The 23,824-nt window shown below is 42.1% G+C and overlaps 2 protein-coding genes across 6 annotated transcripts; one reads left to right on the forward strand and one right to left on the reverse strand.

The window, feature by feature from the left end:
* Window positions 1–1,146: 1,146 nt before the first annotated feature.
* Window positions 1,147–3,349, forward strand: LOC103706285 (cysteine proteinase inhibitor A-like). The gene is made up of 3 exons (XM_008790344.2): window positions 1,147–1,387; window positions 1,946–2,153; window positions 3,055–3,349. Exons 1-3 carry the CDS (start codon window positions 1,286–1,288, stop codon window positions 3,060–3,062), a joined length of 318 nt encoding a protein of 105 aa, XP_008788566.1. The 5' UTR covers window positions 1,147–1,285; the 3' UTR covers window positions 3,063–3,349.
* An 8,850-nt stretch (window positions 3,350–12,199) lies between these two features.
* On the reverse strand, window positions 12,200–21,784 carry LOC103706283 (dr1-associated corepressor). Of its 5 annotated transcripts, none has more exons than XR_003385536.2 (8): window positions 21,436–21,784; window positions 20,477–20,592; window positions 17,817–17,889; window positions 17,312–17,405; window positions 13,757–13,870; window positions 13,595–13,646; window positions 12,550–13,356; window positions 12,200–12,417 (listed from the first exon to the last, which is right to left on the reverse strand). XR_003385536.2 is itself a non-coding variant. In XM_008790340.3 (6 exons), exons 1-6 carry the CDS (start codon window positions 21,466–21,468, stop codon window positions 12,856–12,858), a joined length of 870 nt encoding a protein of 289 aa, XP_008788562.1. In that variant the 5' UTR covers window positions 21,469–21,782; the 3' UTR covers window positions 12,462–12,855. The 5 variants fall into 5 exon arrangements, 1 of the variants encoding a protein (XP_008788562.1); XR_003385535.2 differs by having other exon boundaries at window positions 12,550–13,359; window positions 21,436–21,782; XR_003385534.2 differs by lacking the exon at window positions 20,477–20,592 and having other exon boundaries at window positions 21,436–21,783.
* Window positions 21,785–23,824: the final 2,040 nt, after the last annotated feature.

Genomic DNA, 23,824 nt, shown 5'->3' on the forward strand with positions numbered 1-23,824 from the left:
GGGTATTTATTTAATTTTTAGAAAGATGATAGGAATGCTACTCTATCATCTAAGTTTGGATCAAGGAGATTCGAGCATCAAGAAGAAAGGTGCTAAGCAATTGAAAAAAACAGCTCATGTTGGTAGGAGTGATGAAGTGAAATTTCTTCCTCAAAATATAAACTTACATATAGTGAAAAAGGCTTTGCTCTAGATCCCCCAGACTTTAGTAAGTCAAATCAGAAAGGGGCCTTTTAAAATATTATTGTGCCTTGTATTAAAGATTTTATCAGTAACTGTCATGACTCTAGCTTGTTCATCACTACAACTAAACAAGTAAGAATTATTTATGCTAATCTTGCTGAAAGAGTTAAAAAATTATATCTCAACCTTGGCCTTTTGCCTATTTCTACATCAAAGGCAATTGGGAGTTCTCTTTTTTTTTCTCTTTTTTTTCTCTTTTTCTGCTAGGAATCTCTCTCCACTGGTGCATTACATTATTCCTTGTTCTCCACATACGACCACTTGAAGACTTTTCTTGTCATCTAACTTAACCTACTTTATCTTATAAAAACAAACATTAGAAATAATTTTAAGATTACCAAGGGAACAATCATTTGTAAAGGCGGCAACAGTTTAGATCGGTCGAATGAAGTCAACTACGTATAAAATCTCAATATATACTTCCTCCAGCCAAATTCTCCAATGGATCGACATTTATGACATGAAATGACCCGTTTGACCTAAATTAATTTATTTTGCCAAGTTCAATCCTTACCGGATCCAATTTAACATATCAAATCTAATCCTTATCGGTTCATTTCTTGAAATAATTCAAGTCTTCTAGGCATTACCTGGATCATACTTAACCCACCTTGACCCGGATACTCCATCACTTGATGATTCAAGTCTTTCTAGAACTAAAGACTAATCCTCCCTTATCCCTCGCCCCAAAACCTTGCTTAGCCCACGGAATTTGATCTCCGAACTACGCAGCTCCTGAAAACTCCCCTCTCAGTTATGAGCCAGTGTACAATCCGGTTCAAGAAGAGCAAATGCGGCGAAACGAACCGGATGTTACACCGGTTTGTAAAGTGCAGGGGAATTCAGCGGGGACAGAGTAATCTCTGCTAAAGATTGCCGAAAAGTCAACGGTCGGAAAGAAGTTTCCCAAGGGAGGGAATGGAGAAGTTATAAAAGGAAGACCATGAGGCCATATGCATCTCAGGAAAGCATTTGATCTTGCTCTCTTTGTTGCTTCTTGTTGGTGTTGGTTTATTCTGCGGGTAAATAATTTCCGATCGCCATGGCCGCCTTGGGAGGAGTTCGTGATGCAAAGGAGATCGAGAACAGTGTCGAGATCGAAGAGCTCGCTCGCTTCGCTGTCGAAGAGTACGACAAGAAAGCGGTGAGGATAGGAGCAATCTCTATTTGTTCTTCATATCCTCTCTTTGTTCTATTAGATTTATGCTTGATTTTTACCCTTATCCGGGTTTAAGTTTTATATTATTGGACTTTCGTTGTTCAATCTCTGTTCTGTTATTTCTAGCAAGATTAGAATCAGGAGGAGGAGGAAGATTTAGAATAAGTATTATGCTGGTAAAGAAACTTCTGCATGGGAAGGCTGGAATAAGTTATTCTTGCCGTAAAGCCCTCATTTTTCCTGCCTCCATTTCCTTTTTGAAAAAAAAAAGACACCTCACCTAGAATTATTCGAAACTTTTCACGGACCAAAAATATTAGCTTGGGGAATAATCGTTCCATGACGAATAACTATTCCGCAATGAATAATTATTCCTATGCCAAAGTTTTTTCTTGAATCCCACACCACACACAGTCTACAGCAATCTATTTTAGCCACCTTCTTTTGCGCTTGTTGCACCTTCTATATATACTAGAGTTATCCGTAAAAATGTTAAATGTTGTATTTTAATTTTCCTGGATTTATTTGGTGTTTTTGGTGCAGAATGCTCTTCTTGAGTTTGTTCGAGTAGTGAAGGTGAAAGAGCAAGTTGTAGCTGGAATTGTTTACTACATAACTATTGAGGTAATTGATGGAGGGAAGAAAAAGCTATATGAGGCTAAGGTCTGGGTCAAACCCTGGATGAAGTTTAAGGAGCTTCAGGAGTTTAGTCCATTAGGTGGCTGCTCTTCGGAGGGCGAAACTCCAAAAGGTAATTCTGATCACAGTTGCAAACAATTTTGTATTTTCTTGACTCCATAAGTAGGTTTGCACTATTCTTTGAGAGAATTTGGGTGATTAACTTCATTAGGATTCCAAGTCAGAAACTCAGCTACGCCCTTACTGGTTTTTTATTGCATATTTTCAGTTCCCCACCACTTTGTTCTGAATTGGTGCATCTTTTTGTCCTTCATTTAGTCTGCTTATTTAAGATCAATTTTTGCATCTATGCATGTCTTCATGCTTATATAATTTGTTTGAGTGTTGAGTTTCAAGACTATAAATCTAATATACCATCACAGTTACTAATTGGGGTTCTAGGAGAACCAAACTTTTGCTTCATGTTTTGCCCCTTTAGAAAGCACTAAAGAGCATAAGAGCTTCGACACTGGAGCAGTTTCCAGGAGGAAGAAATAAAACTGTAATTGATCTTTTTATGAGAAAAATTTGTTTGTGAAATCGATACTATCAGATGCCATATGCCATCATTCCCACACCAAGAATGCATCAAACTGTCATGTAAATGACTTAGAACCGCATGTGCCACTTTATTGGCAGCTACTTGTTTTACCATGTTGAGAACGATATGGTCATAATGAGATTGGTCATGTCCTAGATGGGCATGAACCTTGATGGCTGATGGTGCCGACGCATGATCCTGTCATACAAGATGCAGCAGTTCATGCTGTAAAATCCATTAGAAGAATGTCCAACTCTCCGATCTCGTATGAACTATTTGAGGCCCTTTCACCTTGGCTTTTGTAGCCCTTATGTCTTCCTATTCTTTCATCATTCATTTCCTTTACTAGGTATCTCAAAGTTATAATTACGAGTAACTTTCAAGTGCTGACAGAGTGACAATCTATCCATCCTCTCATTTTCTCCTCTTTCAGAAGACTGAAAATTCTGCCAAGTTTGATCTGCTGCTTAAAGTTGAAAGAGGACAGAATGTAGAGAAGTTCATGGTGCAAGTAGATGAGACTTTTGAATCAGATGAGGCAGCAGGATTCAGACTCTGGTATTTACTAAGGTATACATGTATGATGGATTACCCAATAAAATGTTCTACATTGGTCTGCAAGACCTATCTAACTCCCCTGCCATAAAAGGGGTGGATGCTATTATTCTGTTTGTAATTCAAGTGTTGTGAATATTATTCTGTTTATAAGACCTAATTTGTGTTGCTTAGTTCTGCATTTGTTAATGAGTCTCCACTGCATCACCTTCCTAGAGGCGCTTTCTTTGGTCGTCGCAGAATTTGCCATTCATGCGGTTAACGGATTCACTACTGCAATTGGATGAATGCTAATGACATACCAATTCAATAAGATAACTCGTTCTGATGGGCATTCTGAACTTTGCGACTCCGAGTTCAGAGGAGTGGGACTTGTTCCCTGCAACCGATACAGTATGACATGTTGCTGCTTCCCTCAGAAGATCCATCCTGCTGGAGCTAACCATTTACTCAGAAAATATTTGAACAAGAAAGGTGGAGTTCTTGTGTGCTAAGAAAACAGAAGGATGAAAAGCCCAAACTAAGGTGGCTATAATGAGGCAGATGGAGCCCTCAAAATCTTTATCAGTTGAATCTGTGGTAACCTGCACATTGGATGCATGATGATGGACACATTTGGTCCAAATCATCCCCACAATAGGTAACTAGTAGAGGAGAGGAGAGGTCATCTCAGCTTGGCACCTCACCTTCTTAAGATCTACTGCCACCATCCTAAATCATACGCACAACCAAAACAATCAGCTAATTAGAACTGTGTGCGCGTGTGTGTGTGTGAGAGAGAGGTGATACATTTTAAATCATTCGTCTTAATCTACCCGCATACTACGGCCATCATGAAGATGATGGCTGGCGGGGGCGCAGTTGCTCCACGACATTCGCTGTCTTTTAGGTAAGTGCACTGCCTTTCGGACTTCTCATGTGTACAGAGAAGCCAACAGTGTCGCGGACTGGGTGACATCTATGCGGCCTATCACTCCGAAGGTGTTATCTGGGAGAACCACGACTCTGTTCCATCTTCTTTGCATTTTTAACTTCATTATGACTTTATGGGCCACACTCATATCAGTTGTGTGTGAGTCACCGATGTACACCAAAAAAAAAAAAGAAAAAAAAGAAAAGAGAAAAAGAGGAAGGTGATGGCCGGCAAGATATTGCTCCCGGTAGAAACTTTGTCCTACAACAAGGCTTGTATCACCAGGTATAAGCATCGATTGTCTACTCAAAATAAAATTATGATGATGGTTTTTTGTGACATGATGCACAAACATAAATTTACACGCAAACTATGTAGCTATGTGCTAACCCGAGGAGACCTAATAGAAATATCTACATGAATATGGAAAATTGTAATCTTGGGACGCACCTTCTTGTCATGATTATTAACATGTATCAGGCCTTCTTAGTCTTAAAATGGTTTTTACGAGAAGGAGGTCTTGTAGTAGCATTATGATATAATCACAAAGGTGAAGATTCTTTTAGTTGGCACCACTTAAGAATGAGTGAGAAGCAATGGAGAAAGAGGGAAAGGCATGGCGGTAGGCGCGTAATGTTATTGCAGCACAGCCGAACTGGAGAAAGATCGTCAAGAGGTTGAGTTCTAGCCCTCCGAAAGAAGTTATTGCAGCATCCTCTGCTCGCCATGATCACTTACTGAGCTTAGAGATGCGAAAGAAAGAGAAAAACTGAATCAGACCTCTATTGGTTCACTTGAGGATAAAATGGCCAACCAAGCTCACATTTAAAGCCTTATTAGGCAACAAGGTCTTCTTGTTCTCCACAGGGGAAGCATGTGAGTGGTTTCAGGTCAGGGCGGGGTCACCTCTGCAGGTAGATTAGGTTGATCCCAATGATCTGGGACACTTGGTGGCCTTTGCTTTGTCCAATGGTGATAGGGGTGTCCCAGAAAAACTAATGAATAAATAGGCCTTCATGGTGCAAAAGAGGCTACCAACCAACCAGGAACATCCACAAGAATGAAAAGGGATGATAATTTATGAAACACATTTGGTATGTTTAGTACACATCAATGATTGAAAAAATAAGTTGGGGACTTCTAATTATGAAAAGGGACATCAATTTTTCTTCGCGAATTAATGTTGGGAGAATTGTACACTCAAGTTGGGAAAACATGTATTGAATAAGAGGTTTTTTTTTTGATACAACGGTTCCTCACGCTATATGTGCATGGGTGCACCCATAAAAGTTATAAAAAAGAAGAAGACGAAGGAGGAAGGGGGTGGACTCAAAACTCTCCTATAGGAGTTCTTCAAAGTGGTGTGCTGTGAAAGATGCGACCCAATCCGCTATACTGTTTGCCTTCCGAAATACATGAGTAGCTCAGAAAGCCACAAGCTCACACATGTCACGCAGAAGCGGGTACCAGACATCCTGTCTGTTTCTATCAACACTTTGCTGAAATCAACTAGTCACCATTGTTGCATCTCCTTTGAGGTGGATGCACTCTGCTCCCAGCACGATTCTGGCATAAGTAACACCCTCCCAAGCTGCTCTCAACTTTATGCCACAAACAAACTCACCAAATATATGTTGTCCCCCGACTGCCACCAGCTTGGAATTGTGATCCCTGATCACAAAGCCCATTCCAGTATTACCTCCCTCCTCAGAGATATTTCCATCAAAGTTGGCCTTGAGAAAGCCAGGGGATGGGGGTTCCTGGGAAACTAGGATAGTCCTGGGAGCTACATGAGCTAGATGGGAACCCCAGGTGTCCCTACCCAACTTAGGTGCGACCGTAGCAATATCACCAATGAACTTCACTGCATGGCGTAAAGCACTATCACCACTTTCCTCAAATGCACTGTCCTGCTCTCAAATATCTGGTCGTTCTTGTCTAATTAAATGTGATGGGCTATATAGGTGCATCTCTAACCCCCCCCCCCCCCCCCCACTCTGGGGAGCTCAGATTCTGTCAGAATTCTTTCAGCCGACTCAGGAAGTCCTCAATAGACGTCACTCCCCACGATGGATCAGCAACACATCCTAGACCTGACTGCTTGAAGGCATCCAAAGAGTTCATGGCTGATGGTCTTCTCCATTCCGAGGCACTTTGCATATGCTAAAACGACCTGCACCCTCTCTTGGCCAATACACATTTAGTTGACAGACAACCCCATGCCACCTTTCAGAGGAACAAGGCAACTCGGTGGTGGATACACATTCTCCAGATCCACCCATCATCAATTCGTCGGATTGGCTCCTCATTGATCATGGTCTGTAGCTCCCAAGCCCTGACCCTGCTCCCCCACGAAGCACATCACACCCTCTTGTCCACAGTCTCTATAATGGGCAATGGCACGACTAGGATCCTCTCCGCTAGCTACACCCCAAAAGCTCGGCAAACTATATCCCCATCCCATCTCCTCTCCTCGGGCACAAAGAGATGACATACTCTCCTCCTTGCCAAGCGACCCGGGTCAAATATGGTAGGCCACCGTCCAAGGAGCTACTCTGACACCCAGTTGTCCTCCAGGATCTCAATATTTCAACTGTCACCAATAGCCCATCTGATCATCGGCATCACCAACGGAACCCAAGCGCAGATCTCTCGCCGTATGAAGGAATACCGACGTCCAGTATAAAAAGAAGGCCCTATCATCCCCTCCCCATACTTTGAATAAGGGTCTTTGCAAGAATATATGTTCTATTGACCCAAAATTTAACAAAAAAAATTTCTTCAACCCACTCAAATCCGATCTCTCAAAAAGAATTTTGAAAAAAAATATAAAAGAATTTCGAAAGTAGGATTGCAGACCCCTTTTTTTCAATAATTCTATGATAGGATTGATTAACATGCTTTTATTTACATTAATAAGATCCGCCTTCCACAATTCGTACAGGATTTCTTTTCTAGGTGGAAGAGGCTACCAGGAAAACTAGCAACAGGCACGAGCAATGCATGTTTTAGAGAAAGAAAAAAAAAAAAGGTAAATGTGTGTGTGTAAATATTAAAAAGAAAAGTTGAAGGATTTTTTTTACATCATAAAATTTTGAAACATGTAGATCTTGATTAGAGGGAAAGAAAAACTTGTCTCTCTAATCAAGAATAGTAATAGACATATATAATGCATGTTTGGTACTGTTAGGGGAAAAAATGAACCACCCCACAAATACAATTAAAGCACCCAAATCCGACAGTGAGCCGAGCTCATAGGCCGAGCCGAGCTCCGAAGGCCAGGCCGAGCCGAGCTCATAGGCCGAGCACAGAAGGCTGCCGAGCACAGAAGGCTGCCGAGCACAGAAGGCTGCCGAGCTCAGAAAGCCGAGCACAGCAGGCCGAGCACAGCAGGCCGAGACCAGAAGGCTGCCGAGCACAGAAGGCTGCCTAGCTCAGAAGGCCGAGCATAGAAGGCCGAGACCAGAAGGCCGAGCACAGAAGGCCGAGCACAGCAGGCCGAGACCAGAAGGCCGAGCTCAGAAGGCCGAGCTCAGAAGGCGGCCGAGCAAAGAAGGCTGCCGAGCTCAGAAGGCCGAGCACAGCAGGCCAAGACCAGAAGGCTGCCGAGCACAGAAGGCTGCCGAGCTCAGAAGGCCGAGCACAGCAGGCCGAGCACAGAAGGCCGAGCACAGAAGGCCGAGCACAGCAGGCCGAGACCAGAAGGCCGAGCTCAGAAGGCCGAGCACAGCAGGCCGAGCATAGAAGGCTGCCGAGCACAGAAGGCCGAGCACAGCAGGCCGAGACCAGAAGGCTGAGCTGACCTCAGAAGGCCGACCTCGTCGTCTATATGCTGCGGCCATGCCCTGCAGCAGCCTCACCGCACCATGCTTTACTTGCCGGCCACGCCACGACATATTAATCAGGAACCATACCCTGCTATGACTGTCAACGCCTCACCATTCCCAAGAATGTACTGCACTGCGCGCCACAAGCAAGCTCTGACTACGCGCCATCTCCTCCCATGATGGAAACGGGCCATCCACGGCAACTCATTACTTCACACGCCCACGTCCAATCGTGACTGTAACCCATTAACTCGCTCAGTCACATCACAGGTAACCCTGCCACTCTCCCTATAAAAAGGGAGGCTTCTTCCTCCCAAAGGGGGGTTTTTTCGGACTTCTACATACAGTCCCTCTCCTTCTCCAAAATTAAGCCCCCCTCTGATTTAAGCATCGGAGGGCCGGCGCCGGAAAAGCCCGTCCACCGGCTTCTTGCAGGTCCCCCGGAGGACGCCGCTCGCCGACGGATCGCCGTCCGCCAGTGTTCGCCGGAGCTCCTCCTCCTCGGTTCGCGGCCGCCCCCGGGTCCAATTTCCAGCAACAGTTGGCGCTAGAGGAAGGGCCCGAGTCGCGGCCATGAAACTAAAGGGCAGAGGAGTCTTTAACGCCTCTCAGCATCATGCTCCAAGTCCCAAACGCTCAGTCCAGAATTTACCACCAAGATCTCCGGTAGATCAAGTTCCACAAGTCCAACTCGAACACTTCGATGCGCTAGTGCAGCAAGTCCAAGCGCTAGCCATTGTAGCCCAAAGCCTGCAACAAGTGGAGGCCCCTCCTGTGCCGCCTCCACGGGATCATGTTAAGCAGAGGAAGAAACTTTCTCCCGAGCCATCTCGAATCAGGCATGGCTTCCGCTGCAACGACGTATGTGGGGGCAACCAGTGAGAAGTAGTAGTCCAAGTCTCACGTCAACGAGTTGGGGGGAAAGAGAAATAAAAGCTGAGGTCTGGAGAAGGAGAGTTATGGAGCTTTAAAATGGGATTGTAAGTAGGGGTGGCAAAATATGACCCGACCCGCCAATCCGACCCGTGTTCGACCCGCCATAAACAGGTTTGGGTTTAGCCTAAATAGGTTCGGATCGTAAACAGGTCGACCCGTTTAACCTGTTTATTAATTGGGTCGGATACGGGTTTTAGATGTCTGACCCATTTAAACCGTTTAACCCGTTTAACTGTTGGGCAGGTTAAACAGGTCTAAACAGGTTAAACGGGTTAAACAGGTTAAACAGGTCTAAACAAGTTAAACGGGTCTAAACAGATCTAAACAGGTCGGGTTGGGCAGGTTAAACAGGTTGGGTTGGACAGATTAAACAGGTCTAAACAGGTTAAACTGGTCAGGTTGGGTAAACAGGTTAAACAGGTCGGATCGGGTTGGGTAAACAGGTTACCTGTTTATTAAACAGGTTAAACGGGTCGGGTCGGGTTACCTGTTTAATAAACAGGTCAGGTTCAGGTTTGTAATTCCTGACCCGTTTAATAAACAGGTCGGGTTCAGATTTATAGTTTTCTGACCCGACCTGTATTTGACCCGACCTGTTTATGCATGACCTGACCCGATTGCCACCCCTAATTGTAAGCCTCTGTGACAAAGGGTACAGCCCCATTAAATCCCATTGTCCTTCCAAGTCTTCTGTCTTCCGGCAGCAAGCAAGAAACCAGCATATACTCCCTCCTCACGGGCGTGAGTCCTTAGGACGGCGCCCGCGACGTTGCTCCCCTTCAGAGCGACGCCATCACAGAAGCCCCCGCCAAGCTCATACAGGCCGAGCTCATGAAGACCGAGCTCATGCAGGCTGCTGAGCTCAGAAGGTTGCCGAGCTCATCCAGAAGGCCAAGCTCAGCAGGCCGCCGAGCTTAGAAGCCCGAGCGCAGAACACCTCCTAAAAAATCGAGCCAAAGAAGGCCGGTGCTGAACCAAGTCCTGAGGGACTTCGAAGCTCGAGAGCCATCAAAATATCTCCAAAAGGTACAGGACGCCACTTTGGCTTCAAATAATTTCAATATTTTATCTATTTTCAGGTCGGAGAATCCAAAAAACGACCTACGGGTATCTCTATCTCCAACGTCGCCCCGCTCCGAATAAGGGCGCACGATCGCCAACGAATGAAGTCCATCTCCTGTATGTCTCCAAGATCGGGTTCCCGACTAAGCTCGAATCTCCCAATTAAAGGATTAACGTCATGCTACATCAACTATCGAGCTCGGCTCGATCTCCATCAACTAATCGAGCTCGGCTCGATCTCCATCAACTATCGAGCTCGGCTCGATCTCCATCAACTAATCGAGCTCGGCTCGATCTCCATCAACTAATCGAGCTCGGCTCGATCTCCATCAACTATCGAGCTCGGCTCGATTTTGGCTCGATCGCCAACAGACAAGGCCAAAGAAGGCCGCTGAGTCAACCTGGAGCACTTAACTCCAACTGCATTAGAGGTACACCCTACTTGGCACGTACATCTCTATACATATTTGGCTATATTACAGGATGATCGACGACTGGCCTACTTCCTTCGCTCAAGCCAAAAAGCAGTTCGAACTCGGAAGTCGGGGATAGTGTTAGGGGAAAAAATGAACCACCCCACAAATACAATTAAAGCACCCAAATCCGACAGTGAGCCGAGCTCATAGGCCGAGCCGAGCTCCGAAGGCCGAGCTGAGCTCCGAAGGCCGAGCCGAGCTCAGAAGGCCGAGCATAGAAGGCTGCCGAGCACAGAAGGCTGCCGAGCTCAGAAGGCTGCCGAGCTCAGAAGGCTGCCGAGCTCAGAAGGCCGAGCACAGCAGGCCGAGACCAGAAGGCTGCCGAGCACAGAAGGCTGCCTAGCTCAGAAGGCCGAGCATAGAAGGCCGAGCACAGAAGGCCGAGCTCAGAAGGCCGAGCACAGCAGGCCGAGACCAGAAGGCCGAGCTCAGAAGGCTGCCGAGTACAGAAGGCTGCCGAGCTCAGAAGGCCGAGCACAGCAGGCCAAGACCAGAAGGCTGCCGAGCACAGAAGGCTGCCGAGCTCAGAAGGCCGAGCACAGAAGGCCGAGCACAGCAGGCCGAGCACAGAAGGCCGAGCACAGCAGGCCGAGCACAGAAGGCCGAGCACAGCAGGCCGAGACCAGAAGGCTGAGCTGACCTCAGAAGGCCGACCTCGTCGTCTATATGCTGCGGCCATGCCCTGCAGCAGCCTCACCGCACTATGCTTTACTTGCCGGCCACGCCACGACATATTAATCAGGAACCATACCCTGCTACGACTGTCAACGCCTCACCATTCCCAAGAATGTACTGCACTGCGCGCCACAAGCAAGCTCTGACTATGCGCCATCTCCTACCATGATGGGAACGGGCCATCCACGGCAACTCATTACTTCACACGCCCACGTCCAATCGTGACGGTAACCCATTAACTCGCCCAGTCACATCATAGGTAACCCTGCCACTCTTCCTATAAAAAGGGAGGCTTCTTCCTCCCAAAGGGGGGTTTTTCGGACTTCTACATACAGTCCCTCTCCTTCTCCAAAATTAAGCCCCCCTCTGACTTAAGCATCGGAGGGCCGGCGCCGGAAAAGCCCGGCCACCGGCTTCTTGCAGGTCCCCCGGAGGACGCCGCTCGCCGACGGATCGCCGTCCGCCAGTGTTCGCCGGAGCTCCTCCTCCTCGGTTCGCGGCCGCCTCCGGATCCAATTTCCAGCAACAGGTACGACTAATGATAATCAAAGTAACATAACGAATTAATTATACTGTATTAATTTCTATCTTCTGATTGAAATAAATGTACAAATTTGGTTTTCTCAGGTTGACTTGTGTCACTAGTCTCAAATCCACTGGCATTGTTTTTCGCTCTAGCGGCCATGAATGGTGATTCATACCAAGTTGGCTCACGCCAATGGCTGTTCATGAAATTCGCTGCTTGCCTTGTAATGGCCATTCTGAAGCACATTACGTACCCTGTTATCCGAAAATAATCACCAGTGAAGTGGGCAAACCTGCTCCATTTCACCACTGAAATGGTTGCCCAATAAGAGCATGGCCTTACTTTCAACCAAGTGGTTCCGAGTCCGAAACGCACGGGCGTCAATTTAATTGATGTACTCACACGAGGTATTCGTACCGGAGCCCAGAGGGATAACCGAGCCGGACCCACGGATGAAGAGGGTATGAGTAAAACCGGCCGGAGTGCCCAATACACGGTCATTTCGGCCCGTATCGAATATTCTCCTGACAGAATGGAGGCTGCTATGCAAAGGTGGGCTCGTCCCTTCCTCCCCCCTTCCTCTTTTTGTCTAGCAAAAGAAAACCTGCTTAATTTCTTGTTGGGTTCCCATTTTTCACTAAAAGTAAAGGTTTTGCACAAATACAGTATATGAATATACTGTGTCAGCTGACAGAAGTTGCAACACGCATAACGCTTTCCTTTCACGATCCAGCTTTTGGAAATCCATGCATTAAGGGCTCTGGGGAAGTAGCAGGGTGAAGTCCACCCATTTTGCACATATTAGATAAGTATGTCCCCCACACACCTCCAAAAATAACCACAATAAAAAGTTCATCAGAATATGAGAGGTAAAACAAGCCAACTGCAACCCAGTTGCACCTTCAACCATCAAGATTAGGTGAACAACCTAAATTAATTCAAATAAAACTGACACTACCTGATTTAATAGCTGCCTCTGTACACATTGATAAGGTTTCTGCAGCACCTGAATCAAGCATGTGGATCAGAACATCTAAGTAGAATGAATTGTTCCTGTGACAAACATTAGTTACTAAAATATTCCAACACACTTCTAACATTTCCACCCCAAAGTGTGCTTGCAGTTTATACATCGCCCATTCTGTTCCCTGAGCTCTTCAAGGAGTTCTGATTGTCTAAAGAGGAGGGAGGGACGGCTGCCATCCTCTATATTAGAGTCGGGTCTACCTATCAATTAGTTTGGAAGATAAGATCTATATGCTGATCAACCTTCTTCATTATCATAATCCTCTTCCTCTTCATCTAATCTTCGGTTTGATAATGCAAACTGAATGGGATCGATGGCCATCTGATCCATATCAGCAAGCGGCCAACCTGAGTACTCATGCTTCATTTCATGATTTATCTCAGGGGATGTTGCTGTGGTTGTAATGGTAGCCGAGGCTGAGGCTGTGGCTGTGGCCGCAGACATATCTCCATTCTCATCCAAGTCCAAATTCAAGTCAAAGTTCCGGACAACGGCACCTGTATTACTACTGCTAACTGTGGTTTCCTTCGATTCCCTTGCACTCAAGCTGTCATCCATTGTTTCGGATTTCATATGAGGTGGTCTGTCACTGTGTTGAGGCGAGGTGCCAGGGTCATCTTCATATTTATCATAATGAGCACTATCCCTATCGATGCCACGAGCACCTCGGGCACCACGTCCTCTCCCACGTCCCCGCCCCCGTCCTCTGCCACTGCTGCTGTGGCCGGCTGCCTCATGCTGCTGTGAGAAAGTTTTAACTAGATGAGATACCGCTTTATAAGAAATGAGATGCAGACGAGATCAGCGTGCAGGATAAGCATGCAAATGAAGTTTGCCAAAATCAAAGCACTAAGCCATATGAAAAGCTTGCACAAAGTTGACAACTAAAATGTGGAAGATCCATGAGAAGTGTAGATACTTATTGTAAAGCAGCAAAAGAAGGGTGCTTATTTAACATTATAGACGGGGGACTTACAGCTCTCCGCTTCAACTCCTCTTCGCTATCATTGTCATCATCTGCAGCTTTCCTGGACGAAAGTGCCATACATAGTCGCTTATCAATATGATAGTAATAATACAATATTATATTTGTTCGACTGCAACTAATATTTAATATTATTAAATAAATACTACGAACCTTCTCTTGGCAGACCTGTCGTCACCACCAGCATCGGAACTACCCATGTCTGGAACTTTGCTCACTATATCCTTCAGGAAGTCAAACACATTAAAACTGTGTACACACTGCTTCCTGAAACAATTAAATAATATGTGTATATGAGATTTAAGAGTTAAAAGCATTCCATGCAAAAAGAGAGCTACATATTCAGGGCATAGTATAACCAGTATGTCATCAAGTAGAAAAGTTCTCGTAATCAAATTATAAAAAAATAAATGACTAAGGGAAAGTTCTTGTAAAATTCACCTATCACAATCACAATCTAGCCTTCTCCCAATGGTCTAGGGTCAACTTTATAGATCCTCATTCACCAAGAATTTCTATCTAGGGCCACCTCTGATTTCATTCCAGGTTTCCCCATGTACCTCCTCACAACCTCCAACCATGTTAATTTAGATCTTCTTATGTTCATACGACCTTAATAATATATATATATATATATATATATATATACACACACATACATATATATATATATATATACACACACATACATATATATATATATATATATATATATATATATATATATATATATATATATATATATATATATATATATATATTGTAGGAGACCTAGTATCATAGATTGTTAGTGAGTTTCATGTAGTTTAAGTGATAGGTCATGACAGAGTTTTCTTTGTTAATATACATAGATCCAACCTATTATCAAGCTTTTACTAATGAACTTTTTGTTGGCTTGTAGCTCATTCACCAGATGCCAATGTTAGTTTAAGCTTAAGTTAGTTCACTAACTTCAGTACCCAGAAGCTTAAGTGTCATTGACATCAATGCCATTCAAATGAGACCTAATACAGAAATGTGACCTGCAGAGAATTAGACATCATTGCCTACTGTTAGGATAAGAGGATGATATAATTGAGAAATTAATGAGTTAATGTCCCAATTGGATGCACCATTGCTTTTTCCTAATCAAATTAGAAATCTGGATTAGCTTGCCTACCGGCTAGAATTTTTAGTAACTTCAAAGTGCTTGAGTCCCAATTGGAGGCACCACTATATTTTCCTAATCAAGTTAGGTATGTAGATTAGCTTGCTTACCTTTCAAGGCTACAATTTCCAGTAACTTCAAAGTGCATGGCTTTCCAATCACACCATAGACCAGGGCCAACAAAGCGCACTGATAAAGCAGACATATTTTGGGATAGATGAACCTACCAACCTAAGCCGCCTGGTTCAGGGCATACTGACCTGAACCTGCATGATATCGGGTTGGTAAGGCAGTTCGGGTCGGTAAGGGACCTGAATCAGGAAAAACTGTCAGGTTAGGCTCGGTTCAAGATGGTTCAAGCCCCTTACCACCCCAACAATAGACAGGAGAGAGAAGGTTCGAGCTCCTCACTGCCACAATAATAGAGGCAAGATGGAGATGGCCTTCCCTCCCCTACCTTCACTCTGTTAAGTGGTTTTAGAGTGGAAAATTCAGGGAAGAGAGATTTTTTGCCGATTTTGAGCCCAAATCAAACAAAATCAGTATAATCCCCTCTCTTCCCTTCATTCTTCTCCCTTTTTTATTTTGATGTCTAAAATAGGCCAAAAATTGGTAAAATTGGGGAAATCATGCCAAAATTTGTAGTAATCCTGGTAGGTTTCTATATTAATACGAATTAAAATTAATTTTTTAGGTATTTTGAAACTTAGAGTGCAAATATAGGACATGATTCCTACTTCAGGCATCAAACGCAGTACAAAATGATACTAGGAATAGGACCCAATAATAATGAAATATGATAGAATTATTCAATTACAAAAATATAGAAATTTGGCTAAAATTTGATACTGCCTCCAGTAGAAAATTTATAGAGAAATATGGTGAAAATCTCTGATATTTGTCCGTAGAAATCACTACCCGTGAATTCGCTTGTTGATTAGACCAATACCTCTCTAGTAGATGTTGCTTGTAAATCAAGCAGCAACAATTAGAGAGAGGTAGAGAGAGGTGCAACCATAAGTCTAGGAGATAGACAATAACTAAACTTTCAGATGTCATGTCAATATACATATATATATATATATATATATATATATATATATATATATATAGGGATAATGTAGCCCAAGGTCTGCCGAACCAATATTGGAACCCGTACCGAAACACGATACGCAGAGGCAAGCCGGTTCTGAACCAGCATGTAATTTTTTTAAAAATATTTCTTAGGTTTGATTTATTGGTAATTATTTTTTTCAACTTTTTCAATAATTTCAAGTATAATTTAATGCTTCTTGATGGTTTTTGATATTTAGTAATATGCATATAAATTCTAATGGTCCATTGGACCCGACAACTAAGAACAAGCTAAAGGTGTCAAAGTAAGGTATGTCGTACCGGCCCAAACCAGACGGTACAGGGCGTATCATACCATACTGGTATCTGGTATGGATGGCATACCGAAAAAAATCTTGTACCATACCAATACTATACTAATATGGCACCGGTACAGGGTTCGGTACCAAGACAGTGAACCTTGTGTCAAAGGCTCAAGGCGCACTAAGGCACCAAAATATCTAGCAACCTAAGCACAAGGGCAGCAGCAGAATTAGGAGGAGGAGGAGGAGGAGGAGGAGGAGGAGGAGAACTAGGAGAAGGAGGAGGAGGAGAAAAGTGTCAAGGGCATCCTTGTTTCTGATGGACTGCATACAGAATGAGAAGAAGAAGTCGATGACAAAGAAAAGAACATAAAGAAGGAGGAAGAAGAGGTGGAAGAGGAAAAAAAAAGAAAAAAGGATGGAGATTTACCACTGAAAGACCTCTGCACAAATTCCTTCTTTCTTTCCCTTGTTTTTGCCCCTTTCCTTCCCCTAAATACATCAACAAGTGTGCATCAATGGCTGGATGTTAATCTAGATGCCCACATCTTCTAGGAATTGCTAGGCATGTCTTAGTATGTGCCCACGCTTCAGAAAAGGTCTGCACCTTTAGCACCTTTCTGGCGCCCAATTATAGGGGCCTTGTCTCATAAGAAGCAAGGTGCTAGGGGTGGGCTTGCCCTGTGCCTTGGGCCTAGGCATGCCTATAAAAACACTGGAACCGGCTTCTCATTTATTAAACAGGTTGCACTTCCCAGCCCAGGGCCAGCCAACAAGCAACCATATGTAGCTCATGCTAGGATTAGGGTGGCTTTCTAGACTACCGAGTTAGCCCCAGTAAAATGTCTGCCTAGAAGGTCATGTCACTAAGAAAACTAGAAGACAACTTAAATATAATGAAGTAAACTGTTTTATCTTTTTTAAGGAAAAAAATAACATAAACTGACTCTTAACTTATGTTATTTAACATTGTTTTAAACTTTTTTACCTTTTAAATTTTTATAGATTTTTCGATTCATAGATAAAAATAATTATGTACATTTGTAGCATCTCACATATATGTAATGCCAAATTCAACAAAATTCCAAAATCCAGACTTAGTACCATGATTACCAAATCCATAAACCATGCATAAGAGAGAGCACAAAGATTCATAATTAACTAAACAAATTAAATGTCACTTACAAATGCAAAGAACTCATTGTCTTCATTCCTCTCTGAAGAGTTATGGCATATGTTCTGTCACAAAGATCTTGTAGAAACAATTCCAATGCTTTAGCTGCAAAGTTATTATTCATGAGAACCAAATCACACATCTAAATAGTTAAGCTTAGAACAAACATATCATACAAAGAGGTAACCTCAAAGCAAAAATTAATATGGATGGATGGATGGAAAGATGTATACACACTTGCATGTCTATTTGCATGGGTATGGACATGTCTGCAATTATTTCTATCCATCTATACTGTACATGGATGTTTGTGCATTGTGTTTACGTTGCACAATTAATACCTCTAAGTGCTATTGTTCAAATGTTCGTCTTGACATATGGGGAAAAAATAGCAATAGTATTTATGAAACTTCTAAAGGCGAAAAATTACTACTAGAAAAATTGGTTACGTAATGGAAAGTATTCGGACATTCAGTAATCTTTAATTATGGCAGTCAAATGATCAGAAGAACTCACATACTAAAACAGGTACCGCCAATGCAATCTTCCCAACATCTTCATCTGCTTGCATAATCTTTTTTATTCGAGACTGCCAACAAATACACTATGTCAGACCACATGGCTCATGATTGATTGATCAATGCAAAAAAAAAAAAAAACAAATTATCTACAAAAGGCATCATATAATAACAAAGTAATAGTATCATGAAACTTAACAAAAAAAAGTGTTGTCTAAAAACCCACCAAGAACACTAAAGTGCTAATTAAAAGCCTTTATAAAGGACAAGAACCCAATTTATTCACATCATAAACTGACCAAAAAGCTGTCACTGGATTCAGTTGTAAATCAGCTTATACTGTTAGATGCCAGTAATACCAGGATGCTCTATTATCATCAACCTCAGTGATTTATCATGAATGTGTGCATATAAGGAGAGGATGGCAGTGAACAAGGATATAAACTGGCTGCATGAATGCTTCTAAAAAGAAAATTGATCATAAACCTTAATCTACATGTTCATGTAATATGTGTTGAGGCCTAATCATAACCATCAAGCCACATCCCAACTGTTCAATGACAACCTTATGACTCCACATTCACCAATGATTGTATCCATGTTAACTGACGCCTTCCCGTCATTTTCGTAATCATTCAACAAAAAATTAGAGAACATCTTCGCAATAGAATCTCCTCGAATCTTCACTATACATGCTCATACAATCTCAATCAGTACTCCATTTCTTTTTCTTTAAAAAATAGTAAATTTACAAATTGTAGGGAAAGGAAGGACATATGAAAATTAGGAGAAAAGAAAATGAGACCAGTGCAGGGCCAATTGAGATAGACAAAGATCCTAATTCATGCTTGGAAAATGATCACTTGGGCAGGCAAAGGGTAGCGTTATCACTCTATTCAAATGCAAGTATCATTGTTCACTTTGTGTCCCATTTAGCCACATAATGGAAGTAATGGAAGCCAGAGGAAAATCTTTCTGCTATGCAGTAAATATAACTTGCATGCTACAAAAGTTTTAATCCCACTATCCCATATGATCAAATTGGATTGGACTCACTTGCTGGTTTATCTAAGAAATCTAATTGATAAGGGACTTTGCTATAATAGGATAGGGTGTTTGAGCTAGGAAGCGGGGCGCCAGGAACGGAGGGGGGGGGGATCCGAAAAAGGCACAGAAAACATATTACTTAGAGGCATCAAAGAACAATGCAAGGGGGCGACACATGGCTGAGATTTGACATTAAAGGCATGGAGAGTAGGTGGGATCCCAGTTCTGCCCAGCATGAAAGATTGTGTGTTTTAACATAACTGCCCATGAAAGATTTTATCAATGTGAATTGATAAAATTCCAAAATGGGCAAACCTAACAAACTCAAGCCCATGCTTTAAAATTTAGTATTTGCTATCTCATTTGACATGATGTGATTAAGCTTCATGACCAATAAAAGGTTAAGCACGAAGTTTCTTGCATACATACGGTAATAAATAGTCAGTAGTTAAAGTCATATTGTCAATTAATCTGCATGTAGGAAGAACAGATGCATGCATCTTATATTGTTATGCACTTTAGCTCTAAGTAGTCGACATCGAGAGTGTATATAACTAACAGATAAAAGTCATTACAGGATGTCTTGGGCCAATCATGGGTGTAGGTATACAACGTGAAACAGATTGTGAATATAAATTTACCTAAATCATTGTATAGAAATTAAAACTACGGAAACCATTACATGTATGTCTGCATGTGATATACATGTATGCATGTAATATATGCATATAAATGAATGCACGCATAAGCACACATGTACCAATGGGAAATTTAATATTTGCTTCATGCATGAACAAATTCCATGTCAAATAAAGTATTATCCAGAAAATTCCACCTATATGTAGTGATAGATTTCTTTTTCTTCTTTCATGCATTTAGGAAGGGTAATAATCACGACATAGTTACACAAATTTGTTTGCACGTAAATTAATGTTATGTAATTATCACTGCACATCATGCATCAAAAACTGTATTTTAAGATCCAAGACATTCAGGTAAAGATTCAGAGCACAAAAAGTTGAAGAAGCAGCAGTTATAACATCAATATTATGAAAGCATCAAATACATGGTTAATCAAGAATTCGACTTTAGTTCAAATGCATTCAGGGTGATTGGAGTTGGATTCTAGATGGCAAAACAATGTTGAAACACTAGAAAAGCTCAAACTACTATGATTCTATAAGGCTGTCATCCTTGGAGCTAACTTCAAAAACAAAGCTCGATGAAAATTGGGTTGAGTGGCAGATTGGCTTAAAATTTCCTTTCAGGGTTCAATAATGGATCCAACTTGTTTTGCAACAGAATCAGCATGAGTCATCAGGGTTTGGTAAAGATGTTCAGGCTGGAATGGTGAAGCATAATTCTTCACCATGTAATGGTCTAGAACTAACATTAAAGTTTCTTTCTTTCTTTTTCATTAGAAGATACTCAAAAGGTGTATGAACAGAGAAATGATGCCATTTTAGAAATAATAAGAGGTAGATGCTTTTGGAAGAGAATTTTCAAAGCATTCTTGTGCAGTTGATTCTTGCACACTTTAATTGCCCATGTTCTTCTACTATTCTTCTTTTATATTCTTCTTTTGCCATCTCTGAAGCAGTGAATTTATACCATTGGTACTAGTGTTTAGCGCGTCCAATGCAAGTGAAAGGAAGCACTGGCAGCTTATCAGGCAGAAGGCTTCAGGGTCCAGGTTCACGTGTTGAACATGAAGACTTTGACATTATCTATAGAAAAGATAAAGTTGTAATAACAAACTCAAAAAGCCTCAAGGTTTTATATAAAACAGTAAAGAGAAAGGATCAAAGAGCTTAGACAAAGTAACAAGCATAACGAGAAAGATATTCTCATGTAGTCATGCTTGATTTATATACTTGGGTCTATGGTTCCACTACTGGATCATGAACTTATCCTGTGCCAGAACCACCAAAGTTTAATCGTTTAACTCAATAAGTTATACACACTCCCTTCACTTAATCGTTTCAACCCAAAGAAGCTTTCTAATCTAGTAATTTCAAGGTGCCTCTCCCTCCAAGTATCTAAGCTATCATGGTTAACTCCTTTTGTTCCACCATCCAAACCTCTCACTTGTTCGTTTTTTCCAGACACTTGACATCGCTATAAAAAATCAAAATCCACCAAAAACAGGGCACCTTAAGCATGCCTCTTTATAGCAATAATATAGGAAGTTAAAAATCCCAACTTGAGAAGCAGCATGTCAAAGAAAATTAGCACTGGAAGTGCATTGCCTACTTTCCTCAAAATCAAAAGCAAATTTTGCAGACTCTTTTTATAGCAATCAAACCCTTAATAATAGATTCTAGTACCCTAAGGCAAGCATAGAACAAATATACAAATTACCAATAATTCAATCATCAACAACGCTCCCGTGGGACGACCTAGGTTCAAAAACATGACCTCGAACTCACTTTTCTCAACAATAACCAGGGGAAGAAGTCAACCCTAATCCCCTCCTCAAAGAACCACAAGGCGCCACCCGGATAGCACAGCCTCATAAAAAGCCCTAAATCGCAATATCCAATACCACAAAAGAAGCATCAAGAACTCACCGCGGGAAAACGAGTGTCGAGCTTCTTCCTCATAGTTCCAAATCACGGCCAAAAAACGAACAACGGTTCCTCCTTGAATCCTCCAAAAGCCCGATATGAATGAAATTTGGGGGCAGAGGCGATGAAACCAAGAAAAAGAAGCAAACTTCTGGAATCTATCGGGGTTTTCTCCTCCACGGCAAAGGGGAGAAAGAAGAAATTTCGGAATAGACGGAAGGGGGGTCTTTGTGTTTGAGAAAAAGAAATAGAGTTCTTGGGGCTTGGCTTCTTCTCTTTCCTGGTTGGTCGGTCGGCCAATGGCGTCAGCTTAAACCGCTGGAGTCGGGCGAAGAGCGGAGAGAAAGAGCCCGTGCCCTTCCACGTATTTACGTGCGGTTTTCGAGCGTTTGGCTGGGTAACGAGTCTTATCGAGTCCGGAGATGGGGTCAAAACGGTTCGTGCCTTGCTCGCGCCGGGTTTGAGCTCGAGTCGTTCATGAACAAACCATGTTGTCGACGCTGACCCAAGTTGAACGGATGGGCTACCCAATCCTAAGGTTTCCATAAAACAAATTCTTCAGCCACCACTCGATATTCAGCATTATAATGTAAATAATGATCTATTAATTGTTCAAATTTGTTCAGACCAAGGTTTGAATGACACCATCATCGTATATGTAGCAGGCTAACCAAGAGAGTTCCTTATAAAAACTCAAGATCTTTCCGATGCATAACTAATTTGGGATAAAATATATCTGCACAGACTTTTACATACTTCCTTTGTTTTGGCCTTAGCGCTCCAATCATAAGCATTGCAATTGACCTAATGATCATTCTAAAAAAAGATCGATGCTACAGTATCCTCTAGTTCACATGATACTATTTATAACGATAAAAAAACTTTCTTAAAAAAGCTAGCTAGAAGGTATTATTTGAATTTCCTAGTCCTATATAAATATTCAACATCTTTCTAGTGCACGACGAATATGGGACTAAACACACACCTGTGTGGATCCCCAGTAGCTTGTGTTTAATCTTAATATGATTATGCGCTCGAGAGATCTTGGATAGTTAAGATCAAGAAATATAAATAATATCTTTCGACTAGTATTTTTGTATGAGGTCACAAGTAATTACAAATGGTATCAAAGAGAATTTGATCCATAATCCATATGAACTAGAGAACACTACAACATAGTCCCTTTTGAGACTAATTATAGGCTTTTGGTGGTGCTTGTCATTGTGTTTGACTGGATTTGGACTTTTAGCCTCGCAAGGATACTCGAGCTTAAACGATAGATTATGTGAAGGGCTCATATGGGTGCGCATTTCATCTTGCATCAGTTGTGTGTTGGAAGATCTTGGATGTTTATATAGAGCCAAGGATTCTATATAATACTTTTTGGTTGAGGTTCTGGATTGTTACAATTGGTATCCTAGTGGACATGACCTATGGCTTATGCTGACTAGGGACACTACAGTTTGAGTTACGAATGGAAATAGAGCGGGTATGGGTTGGGTAGGTCAATACTTGTATCTGCCCAATAATTGGAAACCACGTACAGAACACGGCGGGTTAGGTAGATGTGATTGGGCAGGTTATAGCTGGTCAAGTTAGGTAAAGATGCAATTTTTTTAATATAAATCAAATAAATAAAAAGAATATAAAAGTAAACCTCTATATTTTACATAATATTAAATTGAATAAAAGATATAGAATGGAAAATAAACCAAAAATTCAATAATAATAGAAATATAACGAAAAAAATATTCTTTTTAGAAAGTCAAATATGTGAGGGGATGATGGATAACCGGATGAGCCACTCTAGAGAATGGTGGGTGGGGAGAGAAATTTAGTAAAAGGTTTAATAGAGCTACATAGTATCGGCTCGATTTTGGGTTGAGCATTATGGTTATCCACATCTACTTCAAATCCACTATGGGTTTAAGAATCAAAACCCTCCCCACCGCCGACTTAAAATAGGTCAAGTAAAACCTGCTCTATAAGGGTTGAGTTGGGTTGGGTACCTAATGGGGTGGCTTAAATTATCACCCCTAATTAGAGCCAATCATGGGTTGGGCATGGACACAAAAAGGTCAAATTTTGAACAGGCCCGACTTGAAGCCCGATTAGAAATGAATAGATAGTTTAGACTCGAGACCCGGCATGCGATCTCTACCCTTCATAGACTCTTTTGGAGCTGATTATTGGCCAATCTTGGTATTTGCAATTAGATTTGGATCCTTGTGAAGATGTCGGAGCTTAACATGGAGAGAGTATATAAGAAGCTATGCAGACATATATTTAGTCCTCTATCTGTTGCGTGCCAAATATATAGTGCCGGGTGACATTTTGTAACTAGCTATTTTTGAATAAGATACTAGATTATTGTGTATTCTTTATTACCTTC

Source organism: Phoenix dactylifera, chromosome 3 (assembly GCF_009389715.1).
Source record: "Phoenix dactylifera cultivar Barhee BC4 chromosome 3, palm_55x_up_171113_PBpolish2nd_filt_p, whole genome shotgun sequence".
In the NCBI taxonomy this organism is placed as follows: Eukaryota; Viridiplantae; Streptophyta; class Magnoliopsida; order Arecales; family Arecaceae; genus Phoenix; species Phoenix dactylifera.